The sequence below is a fragment of the Macrobrachium rosenbergii genome, chromosome 3, assembly GCF_040412425.1.
Source record: "Macrobrachium rosenbergii isolate ZJJX-2024 chromosome 3, ASM4041242v1, whole genome shotgun sequence".
Classification (NCBI taxonomy): domain Eukaryota; kingdom Metazoa; phylum Arthropoda; class Malacostraca; order Decapoda; family Palaemonidae; genus Macrobrachium; species Macrobrachium rosenbergii.
In genome coordinates, this window is record NC_089743.1 from 29,739,545 (window position 1) to 29,759,600 (window position 20,056).

General features: G+C 37.2%; 1 protein-coding gene across 6 annotated transcripts in view; it reads right to left on the minus strand.

Annotated features, from left to right (window-relative positions):
- Positions 1-9,592: 9,592 nt before the first annotated feature.
- Positions 9,593-20,056, minus strand: part of LOC136853880 (CWF19-like protein 1) — a 96,211-nt gene continuing 85,747 nt past the window's right edge. For 2 of the 6 annotated variants that reach the window (XM_067129816.1, XM_067129813.1), the window contains exons 10-11: positions 17,819-17,979; positions 9,829-11,702 (exon numbers count right to left, since the gene is read on the minus strand). In XM_067129816.1, coding sequence (XP_066985917.1) covers positions 11,660-11,702; positions 17,819-17,979 — 204 coding nt within the window. In that variant the 3' untranslated portion in view covers positions 9,829-11,659. Of the gene's footprint in view, positions 12,877-17,818; positions 17,980-20,056 lie in introns of all 6 variants that reach the window. The other 4 variants (XM_067129809.1, XM_067129820.1, XM_067129807.1 and 1 more) reach the window with 3 other exon arrangements.

Genomic DNA, 20,056 nt, shown 5'->3' on the forward strand with positions numbered 1-20,056 from the left:
AAAATGTCTGCCATTTATTAAACGGCATATTAAATAATCACTGACCAGGATGGTTATGTTTGATCAGATCATAGTGTCTGCAGCTTTGACCGTTTTACTAGCATTCTCATTTCCCCAATGCCCACACGGGGCAGGAATCCAGTGTATTTGAACATTTACACCAGCGCCACATAATTTGGAGAAAGTAAACTTAATTTGACATACATGAAAATTTTTAATACAACAGTTCTGAAGGCCTTCAGTAGCATTTCTAGTCAACTAAAATAACCACGGTAATTTACTTAGTGGCATACTTTCAGTAACCCTGTGCTGAATATATTGCACTTAGTTCTGTTGTGAAAACATTTTTGTTAAAGGGAACTGGTTTGTGATATTAGATGAAATGGCAGTAAATCCTGCACCTGAAATATTTTGACCCATCCAAATCTATTGCATAATAAGGACCTATGCATCTCATAAGTTCTATTGTGTGCTGTTTATGATATTTGGGAGTAAAGTAATTTTCCTGGACAAATAATACACGAGTACAAGCTCTGACCTAGAAGGTAGTCAGGGTGGTGGTAGTCCTAATTCTGAAGGAAATCTCATTCTCACATTTAGTGATTCATGATGATGATTAGCTCTAATTGTGAAGGGTGATGATGGTTATTTATGAAAATATCTAGGTGGGCAGGCCAAGTCACTGGGATTTTGATTCAGATCTGCAGCCAGCCTTCTTACTCTTCCTTGCCTTTGTGACCTCTTGTTGAATTGCTGCTTCAGGATTATGGCCTAACATCTTCTGGTGGACTTCTGTGAATGAAGATCAAATTTTCAAAGTGTTTGCCTCTTGAGTACAAAGTTCTCTGCTGTGCCTCAATTCATCCTAGGTGCTCATGATGCCCTATGTTCTCTATCATCCTGTCCTCAGTTCCTTCTCTCAGATCAATGTTAAGTTCTATGGCGTGCCTGAAGATAACCTGGAAGGACGAGTCTGTGATGCCCCTCGCAGTCAGGTTTCCTCAATTCTTTTCTCCAAAAGCTGTTTTAGGTATCTCTGCATTGTTCATCCTGTTCTCACTGTTCACAGTTATGGCTTCTTCTTGCTTGAAGTGTTTTCTGGAGCAGCAGGTTCCATTAATTTCACAATCTACCATAGTCTGCTTCTTCATGCATCCTGTTTATCAAGTATAGCCTTGGGGAGGGTACCTCTCCAAAAGCTATGGCAGTAGCTATTGTCCTCTACCAATGCCTTTTACATTATTTTTTTATGGGATCCATAGTGTGGCATGATGAACAGGTTTCTCATTTAACCTGGCCCATATTCCCATTTTAACTGTGGTGTGTTGCTTTGCTCTCACTCTTCTCTTTTAACATCCTTGTCCCATTCTCTCTTCTCTCTATGGACCACCAGGAAGAACTGGAACCTTACAATAACAATTTTTTTTAGCTTTTTTGGCAGTTTGGTTCCTCCAATTCACAGGATTTCCATGACCTTTGGAGTCACTTCTTGAGATTGGTATGCATGGTCTTTCATTGCTTCTTGGGCTACTATCAAACACATTCTTCCTGTTCTTTAACCTCAAAACTCTGTTCCAGATGGTCCTTGCCCTTTCTTTGCACTTCAGTGGCTTCATTACCTTTCTGGTAAAACCTCTCTGCCCAGTGGAGGTTTTCAAGTCAGGACTCCAATGTTTTGGAACTTTCCAGCACTCTTGTCTGTTCCTTCTCTTGATTGATTATGTGTAGCTGGCACTGGACTCTCATAAGACCCTTCTTTTGTGTCTTGTTCAGCAGATTCCTGATCAGGCATATTTTGATGTTTTTCTGTGATTTAGCATTACCAGGAGCTCTCTGCAAGTCAGAACTGGTCTCAGGCCTTGAAAATATCTTTAACATGATTTTATCCATGTTCTTTCCTTTAGCACACATGGAAGTGCTTGGCATGCTTACTTCCTGAGTTTCAATCTTCTGTTGCAACAATATCTTTGGAAGCTGGATTTCTATGGTCATCACTGACTCCATTGTCTATGGGTATTGGACTTCTTACATCTGGGTCTTACTTTTCAGTCTTTTCTGCTTTCTAAATTACCTAATATGATCAACTGAGGTTTGTATAAAAAATGCTTTTACTACAAAACTAGTGTTAATACAAACCCACCAATCATAGCCTTCAGTACCCGATTCTCTTCCCCTAACTTCCAGATGGATGTTAGTTCAGAAGAATGAAAGGTGTTGGTTAGTGGACAAGTGGACTGTAAGCTGGGCATGCAGAGTAGGACTCTTCTACTTTCAACTATTCAATATCTGGGTTTGTTTCAAAATGAATCAAGGATAATTATGATTAACACACTTGTATCAAAACCTGTTTTATTACAGAAACATTGTATTTAAAAGCATTTTCAAATGGGTATCAAAGATTGTACCTTTGGGGTATGAAAAATTACCCATAGTGTTAATCAAATATATATAAATACAGTAGAAATATTTATTTTCAATTTCAAGATACAAATAATACCCCAATATTAAAAACTGTTAATCCATACAATGCCAATACAGTAAGTAAAAATTTTCATCTAATAATTCATACAAGTAAACACCAAAAACTTTGAACTTGAAAACAATACACCTTTAACTTGAATTCTGTTGGGATCTGCAAACACATACAGACAGCAGACTTGCATATGATAATACATTTAAGTAACAACTACCAATTTACCTTGTGCACTTTGCTATCACATAAATTTTCTGATTGTTTCTCCCAAACCTAAGTTTTTGCCCTTGTTACCAGCCTCTTGACATCTCTTTCCTTCTCCTTGTACACCTTTCTACCATCTATCCAGCTTGTCTCCACTAAACTCTGTTTAATTCCAAACTGTACGTACTAGCTTCATCATGTCTATTTATACATACTTTCCCAGTCATCACACCATATATTTCTTAGGCTGCATTATGTAAACCTTTTTTGTGGTTCCCTACTTTCAAGTTTTTTATTGTCTGCTGTAATGTAATTTTTATAATCCTTTATGACTGATTATTTTTTGTGGCAGAGTGCATAAAAGTAAATAAAGTTGAAATAGCAAAATTTAAAAGTTACAATAAAAAGATGGTAATAGTGCTTGGAAAATCTAATAGCTGAATAAAATGAATATGAACTGGAAGATGTATACACACCAAGATGTTTGCTTAAAGCATCAGGAAAACCAGTAACTGATGAGCTGACCAGAATATATGCAAGCATAATAAAAGAATAAGAGGTGGAACCAAAGAGTACTGCAACAATGATATTTGAGAGACAATGGGATGTACTACATAATGAAACATTATTATTATTATTATTATTATATGAAGATGAACCCTACTCATATGGAACAAGGCCACAGGGGCTATTGACTTGAAATTCATGCTTCCACAGAATATGGTGTTCATTAGGAAGAAGTGAGTGGAGGTTAAGAGAAATACAGAAAGAAGCAATCTCTCTTAAAAAGGAATAAATAAATTAACAAATTAATACATGGATAAAAATGTAAGTAAATTATTAAAATGCAAGGAGAATTCTATTTGGGTAGTAATGCATTACATCTTAGCTTGAACTTTTGAAGTTCCAATTATATGACATCCTCAGGGAGACTATTCCACAGTCTAATGGTGTGAGGTACAAAGGACCTCTGGAACTGGGAAGTTCAACAAAAAGGCATATTTACTGCATACTGGTGCTGCTTTTCAGTAAATCTGGTTGCTCTCAACAGGAATAGAGGATCACGGATAAATTGTGAATGTTAAAGATCTCAGTTAAATACACCTTATGGAAAACTGACAAACAAGAAACCATCCATCGATGGTCCACATCATAACTGCTAATAATAGGAAATGGACACCTAATCACCACAAACCACTTTATCAAAGAGATAAATCTCTGGCAGAAGCAGAAATCCATAGAGGAGAACAATATTCTAGTAAAGGAAGGGCAAATGACCTAAAACAAGTTGCACTGTTTTCATCACTTATAAATATATGAGGCCTTCATGTACAATACCTAACTTTTGTGAGGCATTTGTTGGAACTTTCACTAGATGTTTCTCAAAAGTAAGATGCAATTCAACAGTTATACCTAGAATAGTTGAAGCTTCAGACTCATTCAGCAGAGTCCCATCCACCTGAAGAGAGTGCAGAATTTTTTTTTAACCAACAACACTGGTTTTTTAGTCAGGAAAGTCAACAGCTGAAGTAGTCTTTATAATTAGTATGCAAAATTATGAAACAAAACTTAAAAAGGGTACTCTACATTTGTGGATCTAGAGAAGACAAGAATATCAAGACAAGGAATACGTGGATATTACAAAAGAAGTGAGTTGTGGAAAGACTTATTAATATATTGATTTTATTTCATCATAAATACAAGGTCTAGAGTGAAGACAATAGCAGTTCTATCAGAAGAATTTGAGATGAAGTTAGTTTCCCATAAGGATCAGTCATGTGTCCTTTACTGCTTTTCATAGTAGTAAAGGAAGCTACAAAGGAGGGCAGAAAGAATTAAGTATGATAGTACTGATGCCTCATGAGGCAACAACAGCACTGATCTATTAGCAACCTAGCCAAGAGGAGGCAGAACATATGTTACAATGTCACATTACAAAGATGGTACTGGAGAAAGTAGTAAAAGTAGCGAACAGTGTAGATGAAGTGGAGGGAGACTGCTAGGCTACCAGTAAACATGAGCAAAAATCTGTGACTGCTGCTTAAGACTTATTTTTTTGGTACGCAGCATAAACATAGCACTTATAAAGCAAATGGGATTCAAGGCTGGCAACTATTGTGAAGATTGTGGAGCCCTGTATAAACAATGAGGAAATTGCTGAGAGACAGGTGTCCAGAGGATGAAAACTAAAAACTAAAAAATCAAGCAGACTTGGGGGTATGATGAGTGGAGAGAAGCAATTGGACAAAGGCACATAGGATGGTCCAGAAATTCATGGAAAATGGTGCAGAACACATGGACCCGATAAGAATTCAGGCAGGTGCAGTAGTGCACATGAAACAAATAAGATCTCATTTCAGGTACATGTTCAACCTTGTAAATGGACCCCTAACGTAAAAATATGGGATGCTACTTATACAGCTAAAAGCAGATGATGATAAAAGATCTTCTTTAAGCCCCATATTCATTGCTTTCCACTTATTATTTATCCACTCCCTCTGGTCTCATTCCAGGTAGCTGCCAAACTTCTTTAACTTTACCTTGCTCCCATTTTTTTTTACATTATTTAACAACCAGCCTTTCAGGGAGAGTCTTGTGTGTGTTACTGGTAAATTATGTCACAGTAACAATGTATTTACAAATATAAAAATGTTAGTAACTAATATTATAACTTACTTTTTGTTCTAACAGTAACATGCTTTACTCATGCAACCCCAGCAAGGGGTACTGTACTGCCTACAGTGTGTTTTTCTGGCTAACTGTAAAAAATACAAACAGTTCTTTGTAGCTTCTCTTTGGCACTCGGCTTCATTGTTTTCTGGCTCTTTAGTCTAGCAGATATGTGCAAAATATGGGAGAAGTATGGCTTTAATGGCATAAGAATAAATGTAGGTAGAGGTTTTGGGTGAATCTTGTAAATATTTTTGTCAAGATGGCAATTTGAAATTTTCCTGTAGAACCCACTCCACTATTGGCTCCTGCTAAATTCCTTTGGTTTACAGGTTGTTTTTTTAACTCAGGTGTGTCCTTCACGACAGAGAATCTCAGGTGCAGTTTGTTGTGGAAAGGAATTAGAGCTTCCCTTCATGGATTTTATTTTCAAGCACTACAGAAGGTTTGGAGATCATTATACCTTGGGGAGATAATTGGAAATTAACTAGGAATTTTTACTTTCATAACTGAACATGGCTTATGATCTGACATGCACATGCCTCTAGTCAACAGCTGGCCTGAGATTTATTCCCTTGTTGCTGAACACTGTAATTCCTTACTCCTTAATACAGAATGATCTGTGGCTGTACGAGAATACTCTTGAATGCACTTTACTATGTGTAAATCTTATCACGTAGACCAAAAGATATAATTGACTGAAAATGGAATTGGCATTTGCTTTGTGTAAAAACACCACCAACAACAACCTTAACCTCCAATTGGGAAATTAGCCTTTAAATTCCTAACATCTTCAAATGCTGAAGATGCTAAACACTTAACTCTTCCAGTATCCACTTTGGCAGCTCAACTTCACCTTCTGATTCATCTACCTCCTCTGACATAGATGACTTTATGTGATCTTCCAACTCTTCTTCAAGAAGCTCAACATTATCATCATCACTGATCATGTCCCCACTCCATCACCATCAACTTTCTTGCCAAGTTGATGATCCTTGGCACCCTGCCACTGATAGCTGCAAGGCCTGTCAGTCTTTCACAGCATCACTTTACAGGTTCTCCCAACATGAATTCACCATTTCTGGTTTCAATTCATCCATTGCTCCCCATGTTAATGTTATTGCCTAAGCAACGTGGAGTGCTGTCCAGAAGTCCATGACATTCACATCAGGAATGGCATCAATAACTGCTTGTACCATGTCAAAAACTTCTCAAATGTAGGTATCCTTGACACACCAAATAATGCCTTGGACGAGAGGCTGAAGAAAAAGGGCTTTAGGTGGGAGGCAAAAATACAACTTGCACATCTGACGTCAAAAGGCATTCCTTCCTTCTCTAAACAGCTTTTTACTTCGGGGACGAAACATTCACGGAAAGACTAAAACACACTGCAGTGACCCATGCGTTGATCCTGTGTTGCTAGTAAACAGGAAGAAGCCTCTTTGTTTTTGTTCTTCAGAGACCATGAATTTTCTGCTCAGTACATACAGTAACAGCAGGCTTGATCATAAGGCTGGCTGCTTTGCCACAAAACACCAGTCAGCCTTGAAAATTTCTCAAATCAGTGATTCTTTTCTAATTTCCTAGTGATCACAGTCTGAGATTTTTTATCTATTTCAATCATATCTAACACTTTCACCTTTTCAGCTAAAGTAAGCACATCATAGGACCTCCTGGGCTCACTCAAACTAGCACTGCAACATTTCTTGGACGCTTTGGGGCCATTGCATATGTTTATTAAGGCTTTTTTGTAGCATAAACAAGAGAGCACATGTTGTACTGGAGATATGCTGCAGTAGAAGGCTACACTCAGACTAAGTGTGAAGCAGTATTGTGGCAGTGTGTGCTTGGAGATAAAAAATGACTTGTGGGTACATGCTGGGCAAAACAAAGGGTAATGTGGGCACTAGCATAATCTGACGCTTTGTCTTGATCATGCTTGTGTCAATTTGAAATTCCTTTGAAATTTTTTCCCCCACAGCTAAATGTGGGTAAGTGGTTTCACATATACATGAATGCCATATACTTCCTTAATTTCTTGCTAAATAATAGCTCAGATTTAATTATACCTTCTGTTTGCCAATTATATCTGTCCTGATCTCTGAAAAACCAGGAAGTGATGATTACACACAATAATATGGCTGAATATATATATGTATGGAGCTTTAAAATTCATATCTAAATACTATGTTGAAAGGGATTTAGTCACTACATTTGAAACTCTTCCCACTGATAATTGTCTATCTGCTCTTGGAAGTCTTGCTCTCAAGTTACAATTCCAATTTTTTACTTATGACACAAATTTTTTGCAAAAGATGTACAATTTCTTCAAATGACAATTTCCATTTACGGTAAGTATCAAATGCAATTTCAAATAAGACTTTAGTAAGACATCAAGCCAATGGACATGACAGATATAATTCATCTACAAAATTTTAAATGCCCCAGCAACTGCACTGCATGATGGCACTACAGTATCTAAAAAAAAATCTACACAAACATTATTATTTCTTTTCATACTTGATCACTCACTACGACAAGACACCATACTTCATAGCTAAAGAACATTCTCCACCCGACCCACAAAACACAAACCCAAAAGCTACATAAAGATACAAATTGTTTGGATTCAACATTACCAGTAATTCATGGGCTGTATGCAAAAGTATATCGTTTGGATTCAAGGTACCATATCTCCCAGTCTTGAAGACGTTATTTCTATCCTAAAATAAGTCGGAAATTTTCTGTGCTAAATATAGGAAAAAGGTTGTTTTTTATTACCTATCCTAATCCCATAAGAAAGTTATCTTTGCTTGACAGTAATCTGAACTTCTGCATATGACCCTCTGAATGATGAATATAAATTGTTCTTAGTTAAACGAGTAAACAAACAAAACTATATTAATAAAATATATATATGTAGTCACAAAGATTCATTACTGTACTGGCAATTTCTGTAGAAGAGTTAATGAATGTGTATTAACTTAAATGTAATACTTTTCTCTTATGGCTTTGACTTTAGGAAACATAGGTGGTAGACTAAAGTAAAATTGCATAATGTTAGAAGGGTTTACTGGTACAGGCAGTCCCCGGTTATCGGGGGGGGGTTCTGTTCTGAGGGTATGATGATAACCGAAAATCAGCGATTTTTGGGCCTATCGGCATCAAAAAGCACCAGTTTTTGGTTATCAGCACCTCTGTTAGGTATGTATCAGAGTCAATACCCAATTACTGGCGTCGGTAAGCGGAAATCTGTGATTTTCGGTGCCGAAAATTGCCAATTTTCATCGTTAGACAAGCGCCCTAAAACTGGATCGCCATTAACCAGGGACTCCCTGTATACTGTATCATGCTAAAGCAAGAATACATATTATAATAAAAGTTTAAATTTTGTAATGTAGCCTTTTAATGATAGTTTCTTCAAAAATTTACACGTCAGTTTTTCATACTTGGTACCAATAAGCAAAATTCAGATTTTGAAGATTAATGTTTTTTCTTATTTGTAACATTTACACAATGGGGATTTTACCCTTTATTCTATTTCTATTTTGTTCCATTTAACCCTTAAAGGACGGATTGAGCCTCAGTGTGAAGTAAAACAGGATTGGGAAGGTGGACGGATTGAGCCTGGGCGTGAAACAATATTAGGCACCACTGATATGGTAAGCATGAGGCGAGAGAGAGGTGCCAATACTTCTATATGCTATAAATTCACTAATGGCAACTTTTATAAAGACCTGAGAGTCAGTTAGTTAGTTAGTTATAAATGATTTGTTTAACCAGACCTCCGTACTCTTTTAGGGTTCTTCTCGGGCTGGGAAAAGAAGAGGGGAAAAAGAGTACATAAAAAATGAAGTAGTTAAATAAATAAATAATAAAAAAATGGGGGGACAGTTGCCACAGACCATCTTTTCAGCCATCAGTAATGCTTCTGACTTGAAGGTGGAAAGTACTGCATCTCTCTCTCACGAGTCTTTTTGTAAATTTGCTTGTAAATATACGAAGGGGTTGCTGTTGTTTTTTGTTTTTGTCTTTTACGATAGTATGTTGGTTGTAAATGTAATTTTACAAAGAAAATTGCAAAGAAATATTAGAAAAAGCATGTAAAAGTAAAAAAAAAAAGTTACTGAATCTTCCTTCTCATAAATTTACATGAATATTTTTCAACAAACATGCAAAAAATTTGTTACTGATTTTATTTCTTATCTGTTTTGATATTGTGTGAGCAGTAATAATAATTCTACAAAATACAATAAATTTATTTATTAGAAAATACATATAAGTTGGTAAAATTTACGATTGTCTTGTAAATGAGGCCCCATGAGCGGTTGTAAATAGTGGAAGATAAGGAAAATATTTTAGAATTTTTTTATTTATACCGTGTAAATGTACGTGTCATTCTCTTTCCACTGATGTGATTTTTTTTTTTATTTTGCCTACCTCAAAGTTTCCCCGGTCTGGGATGCTGCACATTGATAAATTATGCCGTCCCTTAAGGGTTAAGATGTCATGTTTACGCAACTCTACTTTAAAATGTTATACCACATTTCTAGTAACTCTTACAATGTTGTCTTGTTCTTTGTATGAAAACAAACAAAAATGCTGCATGAACCTACATTCAATATTATCAAAGTACTGCACCAAAGTACTGCACTCAAAGACTTGCTGGCCAATGAAATTTCTTATGCAACACATATGGGTAGTTTACACTGTATAAGGATTTTCAAAATCTGTTAAAAGTTTTTCAGTTCATTCCTATGGCAACTTCAGAAAAAATTATTTAATATTAAATTCCATGGCACTGGAAAAACTACTGTGTTTTAAAATAAATGAACTGAAAGAAGTACAATAATTATATGCTGCAGCAGCCAAAGTCATGCTACTTCAATGCACAGAGACGGTCGAATGTGCGCAGCATACCAACCAAAACAAAGCCATCAACTCTACATATTACCGCCTTATTTTTGTGTTTTCAAAATTGCTGGTCAAAATTGGGGTGTGTCTTTTAGGTCAGAGCATCTTGGACATGAAATACCTCATATACTAGATTGTGACTTCTAAATGATACTGAGGGATTGCGAACTAGGGATTCAATTAAAAAATTTCCCATACCTTTCATATTTTGAATGTTTTAGGAGTTGGCATTCCTCAGAATCCTTTACTACTGCTAGCTCATCCAATTCAAAAGGTGGTTTTGTGATCTTTACATAATTAATTAATTACTTTTTCATAACTACAACACTGATTTGGGGTGCACTAGCTATTCCAGGTTGCTTGACATAAAACAAGCATAAATAAACAATTTATGTCTATATAAAAGCTAACAAAAATCAGAGTTCCACATACTACCACCTGTATTTTGGCTAAATTTGATACATGTACATAAATGAATTCTGATACACTTGGTTCCATTGCCTTGCTGGATTTACCATTTACATGAACCAACAACACATCTCTGATCCATAACTATATATAAATATGCTAAGAATTTACATAAAGCAAATGCATGTAAAATAAATAACATTTATCACCAAATAACTACGGTATTACATCATTCCAAAGAATAATGCAGGACAATTTCTTAAAATTTACAAAAATACTTCTTGAAAAATACCAAACTCTAATTTCAGAAAGCCTTACCAATCCTTTGTGAGGAATTATACCCCAAATACCCACTGAATCGTTTCCCAGATTAACTTAAACAGATAAATATAACTTAACTGTTAACTCTGATAATCTGCTGCTGTTCACAATACAGTACTGTATCTTTAACTGATTGGATATTTGATGAGGAATAGAGAGAGAATTTTAAAAGTAGTTCCATCTATATGTACAAGATTGTTTCTCCTTTCCTATCTAATCTTTACTCTATATTCTGCTTCACCAATAAAAAATATAAACAGATACTACAACCAATGATAGTGTAGTACAAAATTACAGATGCAGTTTCAACAATCTGCAGCTTCAAATGTTACTTATAGTAATCATACTTTAATACAGTATTATAACATGTTCCATGTTTATAAAAGACACAACAAATAAAATTTATTTTCAAATGATAATCCTCCAATTAGGTAAAAACTTTGTTGTTAACTCTATATGCAATGAATTCTTTCAATAATATTGAAACTGGCACTAAAAGTTATTTTCAAAGCAACGTGTAAAACTTTTGGTAGTCTAAACACACTAGTAATTTTTTCTTAAATACAGTAATATTTTGTTTAATTTCTAAAATGCTTTCCAGTCTAATCTCATTTGAAAACTATCATTTAATATCTCTCTCCCACTGCATGGATGATTTGGAGAGTTTTTCTATTTCCAAGGTTCTGCCACTGTTTTGCAATTTTTGCATTCCCTATAATACAGTAAAAATAATAATGTATTAAAAATCTAAAAAATGTTACATTACTGCATGTTCAATAACTTCACTCACTCTAGCAGGAAAAACCTACAACAACAAGAATAATTGTTATAATTTTTCAAATTACTATAGCTCATACAGGGATATTTATTTATTCTTATGAAATTTATGACTTGTGAAATTTTATGGGAGATTTTTAAAATGAACATTTTAAAATAACAAGTGCAGATGTAAATGCAGCTAACTAATAAACCAACTTAACAGTTGCAAGAAAATCAAACTGTCCAGACTAAAATAGGAGCAGGGCCATACACTGCTGAAATTTGCTAGTATGCCTGTTTTTCATGCTTAGAGAACAATGTTACTGAGAGACAGAATGGGAGTTAAACCACTGTTCAATACTGTATAACAACCACACAATATGCCTGCTTTTCAATGTGGAGGGAAATATGGATCTGTAATAAACATAAAAAATGACAACTTCATGACATACAACTAAAATTCTACAGAAAAGAATTTTATCTTATGAAATTTCTAACATCAATACCTACTTATAATTATAATGTACTGAATGAAGATTGCAAATTATTACCTTTAAAAATCTTAATCAGATCCAGCTGAAAGAGTGAAGAGGAAAAAAATTTCCTGCAAAAAGGAAATACACTTTCATGCTATCAATCATATGGAAGATATGATAAAAAGCTTACAGAATAAAATAATTTACAAAAGAATGGTAAATACTGAATGCAAGACAATTATCTGGTCTAAAAAAAAAAACCTTGACAGTTACAAAATTTTAAGTTTTTCTTTACATGAATAATTTGTTAGGGAACTAACCAAATTTAAACAAGGCAACTTTGGAAAATATAAAAAATGGACACATCGTACAATGTACCATACACATCACACATCAGCCATACAAAAAGTGCACAGAAATCTTGCAATCCTGTTGACAAAAATTTATACATGTTCATGGAACAAATATCACATATTTCATCAAGGAAGTTAATCATCATCATCATCATCATCTTCAAGTGTAAAGTCGTATGGCTGAAACAGAGATCTCATTTTGTTGCGCTGTTCAGTTTCTTCATCCTTGGACATCTTGCATTCTCTCCAGTCCACTCTCTCAGGCACATTCAATACGGAAGCACTAGCCAAAACTTCTCTGTAAAATTTAATTTTGGAATCTATGGACCAATCACTACTACTACAGTATTGTGAATTATTAGCTTACTTTACTATCTTGGAAAATGTTTACATGTTAGTAGGTTATTAAAAGTGCATAAAAACTCATACAACTATAAAATACTAAAATACAAACATTGTTTAATTCTCTATGTCTCAAAGAAAATAAACATGCTCTAAAATGTTTTGAAAATACTGTATTCTACTTTCATGAACATCTAAATACGTAATGATATTTCCTTAGTCTCTTGCATAAAAATATATCAAGATATTGCCATATAAGTCACCTGAACTTTTTGGTCAGTCATTTTAACAGGTTTTATAAAAAATAAAATTTTTTGTAAAATACATTACTTTTACTGGCCTTTATGAGCACTTGTGTGAAGCCCCACACCCTACTAACCCTTCAATAAGAAGTTTGGCTGCTCACTGGTAGGTGCCAAAAGGTGGAGTTCAGGTATGTCTCCCATCTCAGAAACAAAATCAAGCTCACTTGTTGTGCTCTTTGAAACAGCTGTGACAGAACTGTGGTGCTGGGAGTGGGTCTTATGGCAATAGTATTGAGTTTGTATTACAATAATTTTGTTTTAACTAAAAGTTTAAATTTCTTTCACCACAAACCCATAATTTTTATTTAGCCAAAACAGTAATGTAGGAAGGAAGGGGCTATGTTAATCTTCTCAAAGAGAAGACAGATGAGTATCTGAAGTCCTGTCAAACTTGCAAGCTTCCAAAGTCCTGCCAGTGAGATTTCACTTAATCTCAATACCACATATCCTACATATGAAAGTTCTGATAAAACCTCTGGAAGTGGGGCTGTTGCAAAACTTTCTTAAACCAGGACAGACACTAGTAAATGCCAACCAAGAAGGCAATAAGGTCTAGGAACCAACCCTACTTAGACCAGTGAGGCACTATGAGGGTGACACGAGATTTAAATTTTGCACCTAAGTAAAACTCGTCTTAAAAGACTGACAAAATAAATGTGAGGTCCTCTTAATTGTCCCAGTTGTGTAGCAGTGTCTGTCATCCAAGCATCTGAGTCAACAACCTGAGTGAAGCAGTAAACTGGATTCTTAAAGTTGAGACAGGTTGTGCAGGTTGACTAGCTCTGCTAGTAAATGCTGCATTAGCGGTCTTCTTAGGAGAAGACTGAGGCCTAGGTCTCAATGAACTAGGGCGAGAAGGCCCAGCAGACTTGATGCTGCTTGATGAACTGGCCAGTCGCTATCGTCCGCACAACATCTATCGACTGCTCACTATCGTCCGCACAACATCTATCGACTGCTATGTCCAGTTACTCTGTAAGGAAGAGAAAACGGGAGTTCAAAATATCCCCATTGCTCAATGGCAGCAAAAAATCTGTGCTGATATATCTTGAAACCTTGGAGAAGGCTGTATCTCTTCTTTTCAACAACAGATTAACCCAAATATTAGCATTTAAATGGGTCAGGTAAGAAATAGCTTTACCACCTGACTAAAATGCACAGGAAGATATTTTTGCCATCACTGCAGACCATAAAGCCTAACCAAGATCCAGTCTCAAAAGCAGAAAAGGTAGTCGACTCAAAGGTAGCTGCCTCCTGATGAGGGACAGAAGGGCCTTCCAACCTAATCTGATCTAGGGACTATCCAAGGCCTACACGGACCAGATCTGGGTTGATTTGTCTTTGGTGTAGTGCCATATTAGGGGTTGTATAAAACCGTCTATGTCGAGGAAGCAGAGGGGGTAGAAATTTAAATTATCTACTAGGCCGAAGTGAATTATCACACCCGGATACAAGAGAATTCACATGGTTTAAGACAGAATCAGCGTGATTCAAGCACGGTAACTCTACTGAAGTCTTTAAATCCTTCTTAGGACCAAGTAAAGCTTCTATACCAGAAGGGAAATCCAAAGTTGTCACTGCTTCATGAGAAAGATTATTGTAGTCACAAATGAGTTCAATAACCTCAGCATATGTTGAAATAAATTCTTGGTTCTCGACATCTATTTCCTGGCCATGGGGATTTACTCTATCTATTGGGTGAGACGAATGAGGGATATCCTTATTTAAAACTGGGGCGTACGCCCTCTCAGGTCCTAAAACCATCTTGGGAGCTTGGATGCCTGATGATGATACAGGTAATCTACCCTGAGGATCGTCTCGTTCACAAGAGCAAGAGACTGAATTTCTACCTCCGTGAGAAAGAAATATGTCAATATACAGCCGTGCATCAATGACGTTACGTCCGTGGTCGAGCGAACTTGAACTATGATCCCGATTTCTCCTATAGATAGTGAACATGAGAGGCATCGAGACAATGAGCGAGGTTGAACAACCGAAAGATTTGGACTATCTGTACGAATGTGCTGGTTTCACAGACATACAAAAGAACCCTGCCGTTGGACCTGAAGCGACGATCGGGGGCCATCCTGGTAGAGTGTGAACGGAAAGGACTTCTGGAACAACCGAGTCTATCAGCTTGGACGTGCAAGCTAAAGAGATCTCTTGTCAGGGAATCCAGACGAGAACACAACGGCCATCGCTGAATACACGTACGCTTACTTGTTGAACCCCTCATGTCCATCTGGAACTGGGGGACCCAGAAGATAACAGCTGATCTTCAGAAGACTTCTCCACACAGGATTTCTTAACAGGGGCTTTATCTTCCTTCCTACAAATACGAACCAGGTGATCGGGGAAGACAACACTGCTGTAAATTTCCCTTTGGCAGACCCCCACTTGGAGAAATCTAACAAGGGACGAGAAGCAGCTGGATGAGACACAGCCACATCAGAAACACAGCTGTGAGCAGAAGCAGGAGACCCACATATGTGGTCAGGTGATGACGGAGAAGAAGAGATCGAGATAGTCCTAGGTCTTCTTAGGCGAGGAGCAGCAACGAAGTTTCTAATCCTCCAATGTCTAACGGGGGAGGACCAGACAGGAGAAGAAGACAATGACGAAGACGAAGAAGAAGACAATCATGGAGAAGGCGGAGATAGGGACCTGCGCCGCTTCTTCTTCATAACACGTTTTACTTCTCTCAGATAACAATGTCAACTCTGTCGACCACTGCTTGAACTAGAGCATCAAAAGACGGAGTGGGGGTAGAAGTCGCTACTGCAGGAGGAGGCCCAAAATTCTGAGATGAGTACACTGTTGACATTTGAGAAGAGACAGGGACCATAGACCTAAGTAGCAGAGTGAGGAGAGCTGCTGAATTGGGAACTGCCATGGCGCACGAGCTTGAGACATGAGCTGGAGTTGTTACTGTTGACGGCAACTGAACGTGCTGGGCAGAGTACACCGATGACCGAGGTTGCAACACAGGAGCTGAAGCTCAGGGCACCACAAGGGGAGAGCAGCAGGGCTGGAAACCATCATCGGGGTCAACACGGGTTGCAACATGACAGGAAGTGGGATATAAGGTCATCTAAGGTTGGTACTCCTGGTAGGCCTGGAGAAGCCCAAATGTCAGCCATCTTCTGAGCCTCTGATCGTGAAACAGTAGAACAAAATAGCGCTGCCTCCTCCATTGCGTGGGGGAAAACGTCGCCCCACCCCACCCCAGCGAGAGAGAGCGGGGGCCACAAATGAGATGATGTCTCATGACCCCTCTCCTGAAACTTCCAAAGACAAAGCTATGGAAGAATGGGAAGGAGTAAAATCTTCCAAGGAAGAAGAAGCAAGGAAGAGGAACAAGAAGGAGTCTGAGAAGCAGCCATCGAAGGAAGAGAAAATCCCTTCCCAGATGGCGCCTCCAACTTCCCCAAGCTGCTTCTTCTTGGCAAAAATCCTCCACTGCTCAGGAGGCGAGGAATGACATTCAGAACAGGAATTAGTAATATTACAAACATTAGATCTGCATATGCTGCAATAAGAATGTGGATCACTCTCAAAGGAAACCAGAAAACGAAAGCAAGGATAACCACCAACCCCAGGACATTTTCTCTGAGGCTTAGTACTGGGAGGCTGAGATGAGTTATGGGTTTGCACAATCAAACAAAAAAAAGCACTAATGCACAAACACACAGAATAGCACTAATTCACAACATACAGTTTACATGCACTAAATACTGAAAATCCATGCAATGACGGAACTGAGATGATGCAATGATGAGGCAAAGAGCTCTGTTGCAAGTTACAATGAGTCATAATTAGAGCTGATGGCCAACAGGTAAAGTGAGTAAATAAGTTTTCCATAAGAACCAAGAACAAATCCCATGCTATAATTAGGACTGAACCTGCTTCTGATTTCTTGAGCTCATGACTTCTTCAGTCCTGAAGTTTTTGCAAAAAGTTGAAACTTATTAATACTATATTTTCAAAATTATCACTTGACATCAATTTCTCTTTAGGCTCTCAGATATGACAGGAGTTTTCCCCCACTCTATTCTGTCATAAGCACTTTCTGCCCGAATACCAAAATCATCCAGGTTTTTATTCATTTCCTTTCTCCGTGATTTTTTTGGTCTTCCTTACAAGTGAGCTCCATAGGTGAGCAGGATTATTACTATCAATTCTTTGCAGAATCCTTTAGTCAACAACTTCATTGCTTTCTGCCTTGTAATTTTCATTTACTGATGTGGTCTCTTATGACTTTTTATCTTGTTCCATATTCACAACTCTCATCTTAAAAACAATCCTTAGGGTAGGCCCGATAAGAACACACCAAAGTGACTCAGGACTTATTCAGGAGTCTCCCTATACGAACCACCATTGTGACTCAGGACTTATTCAGGAGTCTAAGTAAACTACTTACATATTTTCTAATTTTCTGACAAACTGTTGCTTACCTTTGTCAAAACATGCTCAATTCATCTTACCTCTGGGATCTCAACATATTTTCCCAGATCAATCAATATTTCAACAACTTTATCTATATTTTCTACAAGGATAACAATAATACATTTCAGAATTTTTACTGATACCTACCTTCCAAACTGAAGTGGAAAATTTTTCTTCACTCTGTGATATAGCTTTTCCCCTGTTGGTAGTTCAGTATAAAAGAAGGGTGTGCCAGGTGGAGCCACTTGAGAGATGTCAGACAACTTGGGAATTTCATCCAGTTCTAAATCAAAACTTGCAGCACTATTCTGACAAAGAAATTTTCTCAATTAGACAGAAAAAAGTTATGATTTTTCATTTCGTAGCAAATGCAAGTCATATGAAACTTTAGAGAAACAAAACAATAAAGCACTTACAGAACTATGACTCATATTAAGGAAAATGCTACTCATCCAAAGCATAAACTGCCAACCCAGCACCAGAATAACTCAACGCCAGGACAACTCACCACCGGCCAACTTAATGCCAGGACAAATAAAATTAACTTATTAATGGTCATTTTAAAACAGCTTTTTAAAACCAAATATAAGTAATTTATTAAGGATCAATTTTGAATACATGACTTAAAATTTTAATTTACAAAATTTATTGAAAATTGTATGCAATTCCTCTCAAATATTCAGTGGGAGATTGTTGTGAAAAAGAAGTAACAATCTGCAAAATTCTATCATTTGCCTTCACATACATCTTCAATTAACTGCTCACCAGAAGCGAAGTCAGCACTTATGAGTTTCAGAACAATGGTTTGCTTGTCAAATTGTCAAAAGCTTTCGTCGAAGGTATTTAGATTGTCTCAAACAATTCTTAGAAAGAATTCATAGCTTCATACTGGTGTTGGCTGTCATAGTGTGCGCCAAGGTCTATAGAATACAAGGTCTATCGCTGTTAAATATTTTGTAGTAATAAGTAATTTTATTTGCCGACTTAAATTATATCAAGTGAATAAATTACAGTATATGTCAACCAACAACAACAACAAAAAAGCTATAATTCATTTACTTTTTTTGTAATGGCCATGGAGAAAATTGTAGTCAGCCAACAAATAAAATTATACAAGCAAAAAGATAAATGAAACACTTAATACATATCTTTAAGATTAATTTTATTACAAAAGGAGATTCATCTATGTCCTTTTATACAAAGAACTACATTAATATACCCGAAAAATTGTTTAAACAATAAGAAGGAGAAATGAATACTGTACTCTTACTACAAACCTTCGTGATTAATATTTACAAAATGCTAATCCTGTACGTCTTTCTATATGAACACAGTGCATTAATTTATTGGTAAAAATTAGTAAATATGATAAATATTTAGACTGCAACTAGAATAACATACACAATGTATCACATCATAGTTTTTCAATATTGTTTAATTTTGTAGAAGTGATGGTCCTGTTGAGATTTTGCATCCTACAAACGTCCTACACATCCTACAAACGTCCTATACTAAAACCAAAATGGAGTGAGCTCTCTGGTGGGGCTGTTTGGGCCCAGATCCTGGACAAGCGAGAGAGTCTTCTGCAGGTCCTCTGTGCAACAGTTTCTTGACGGGGAGCATAAGAGCCAGTCATTGAAATACAGGCATATATTGATGCCCATCAAATGTAGACACTTTGCTGCTTGGGTGAGAACCCTGGTGAAGACCTGTAGGGTTGTTGAAAGACCAAAACAGAGGGCTCAAAACTGGTAGATCCTGCCTGGAACATGAATCTCAAGTACTTTCTGGATTCTGGGTGGACTGGAACATGAAAGTATGCTTCCTCCATGTCTATCGTAACCATCCAATCCCCTTGATGAATGGAGGACAGCACTAACTGATTGGTTTCCACCCTGAATTTTGTGGCCTTTACGAAAAAATTCAGAGCATTTAAGTCCAGGACAGGTCTCCACCGTCCTGATGTCTTCAGTATGACGTAGAGGCGGTTGTAAAACCCCTTCGAGTTCACGTCTTTCACAAGTTCTGTAACCCCTTTTTCGAGCAGAGAGGCAACCTCCTTTGACAAGGCCAAAAAAACTCTGTGAGCCTACAGAGTAGGTTGTCAAGTTGATGGGTGCTGATGCCAATGGGGGGCTTTGTGTTGAATGGGATTGAGTACCCCACCCTCTCAAAACTTCCATCACCAATGGCTCTGCACTCTTGACTTCCCCTTTCACTCCAAAAATGGAGAAGTCTTGCTCCCACTGGCACACAGAGGACTGGATCCTCACTTGCTAGAAGAGGGTCTGGTAGATGACTTTATGACCGTGCGCTCCGCACAGGGCTTGGTACATGGTCAAGACTGAAACCCTGCTCTGCCGCCACAAAAAGGCCACTGTTGCA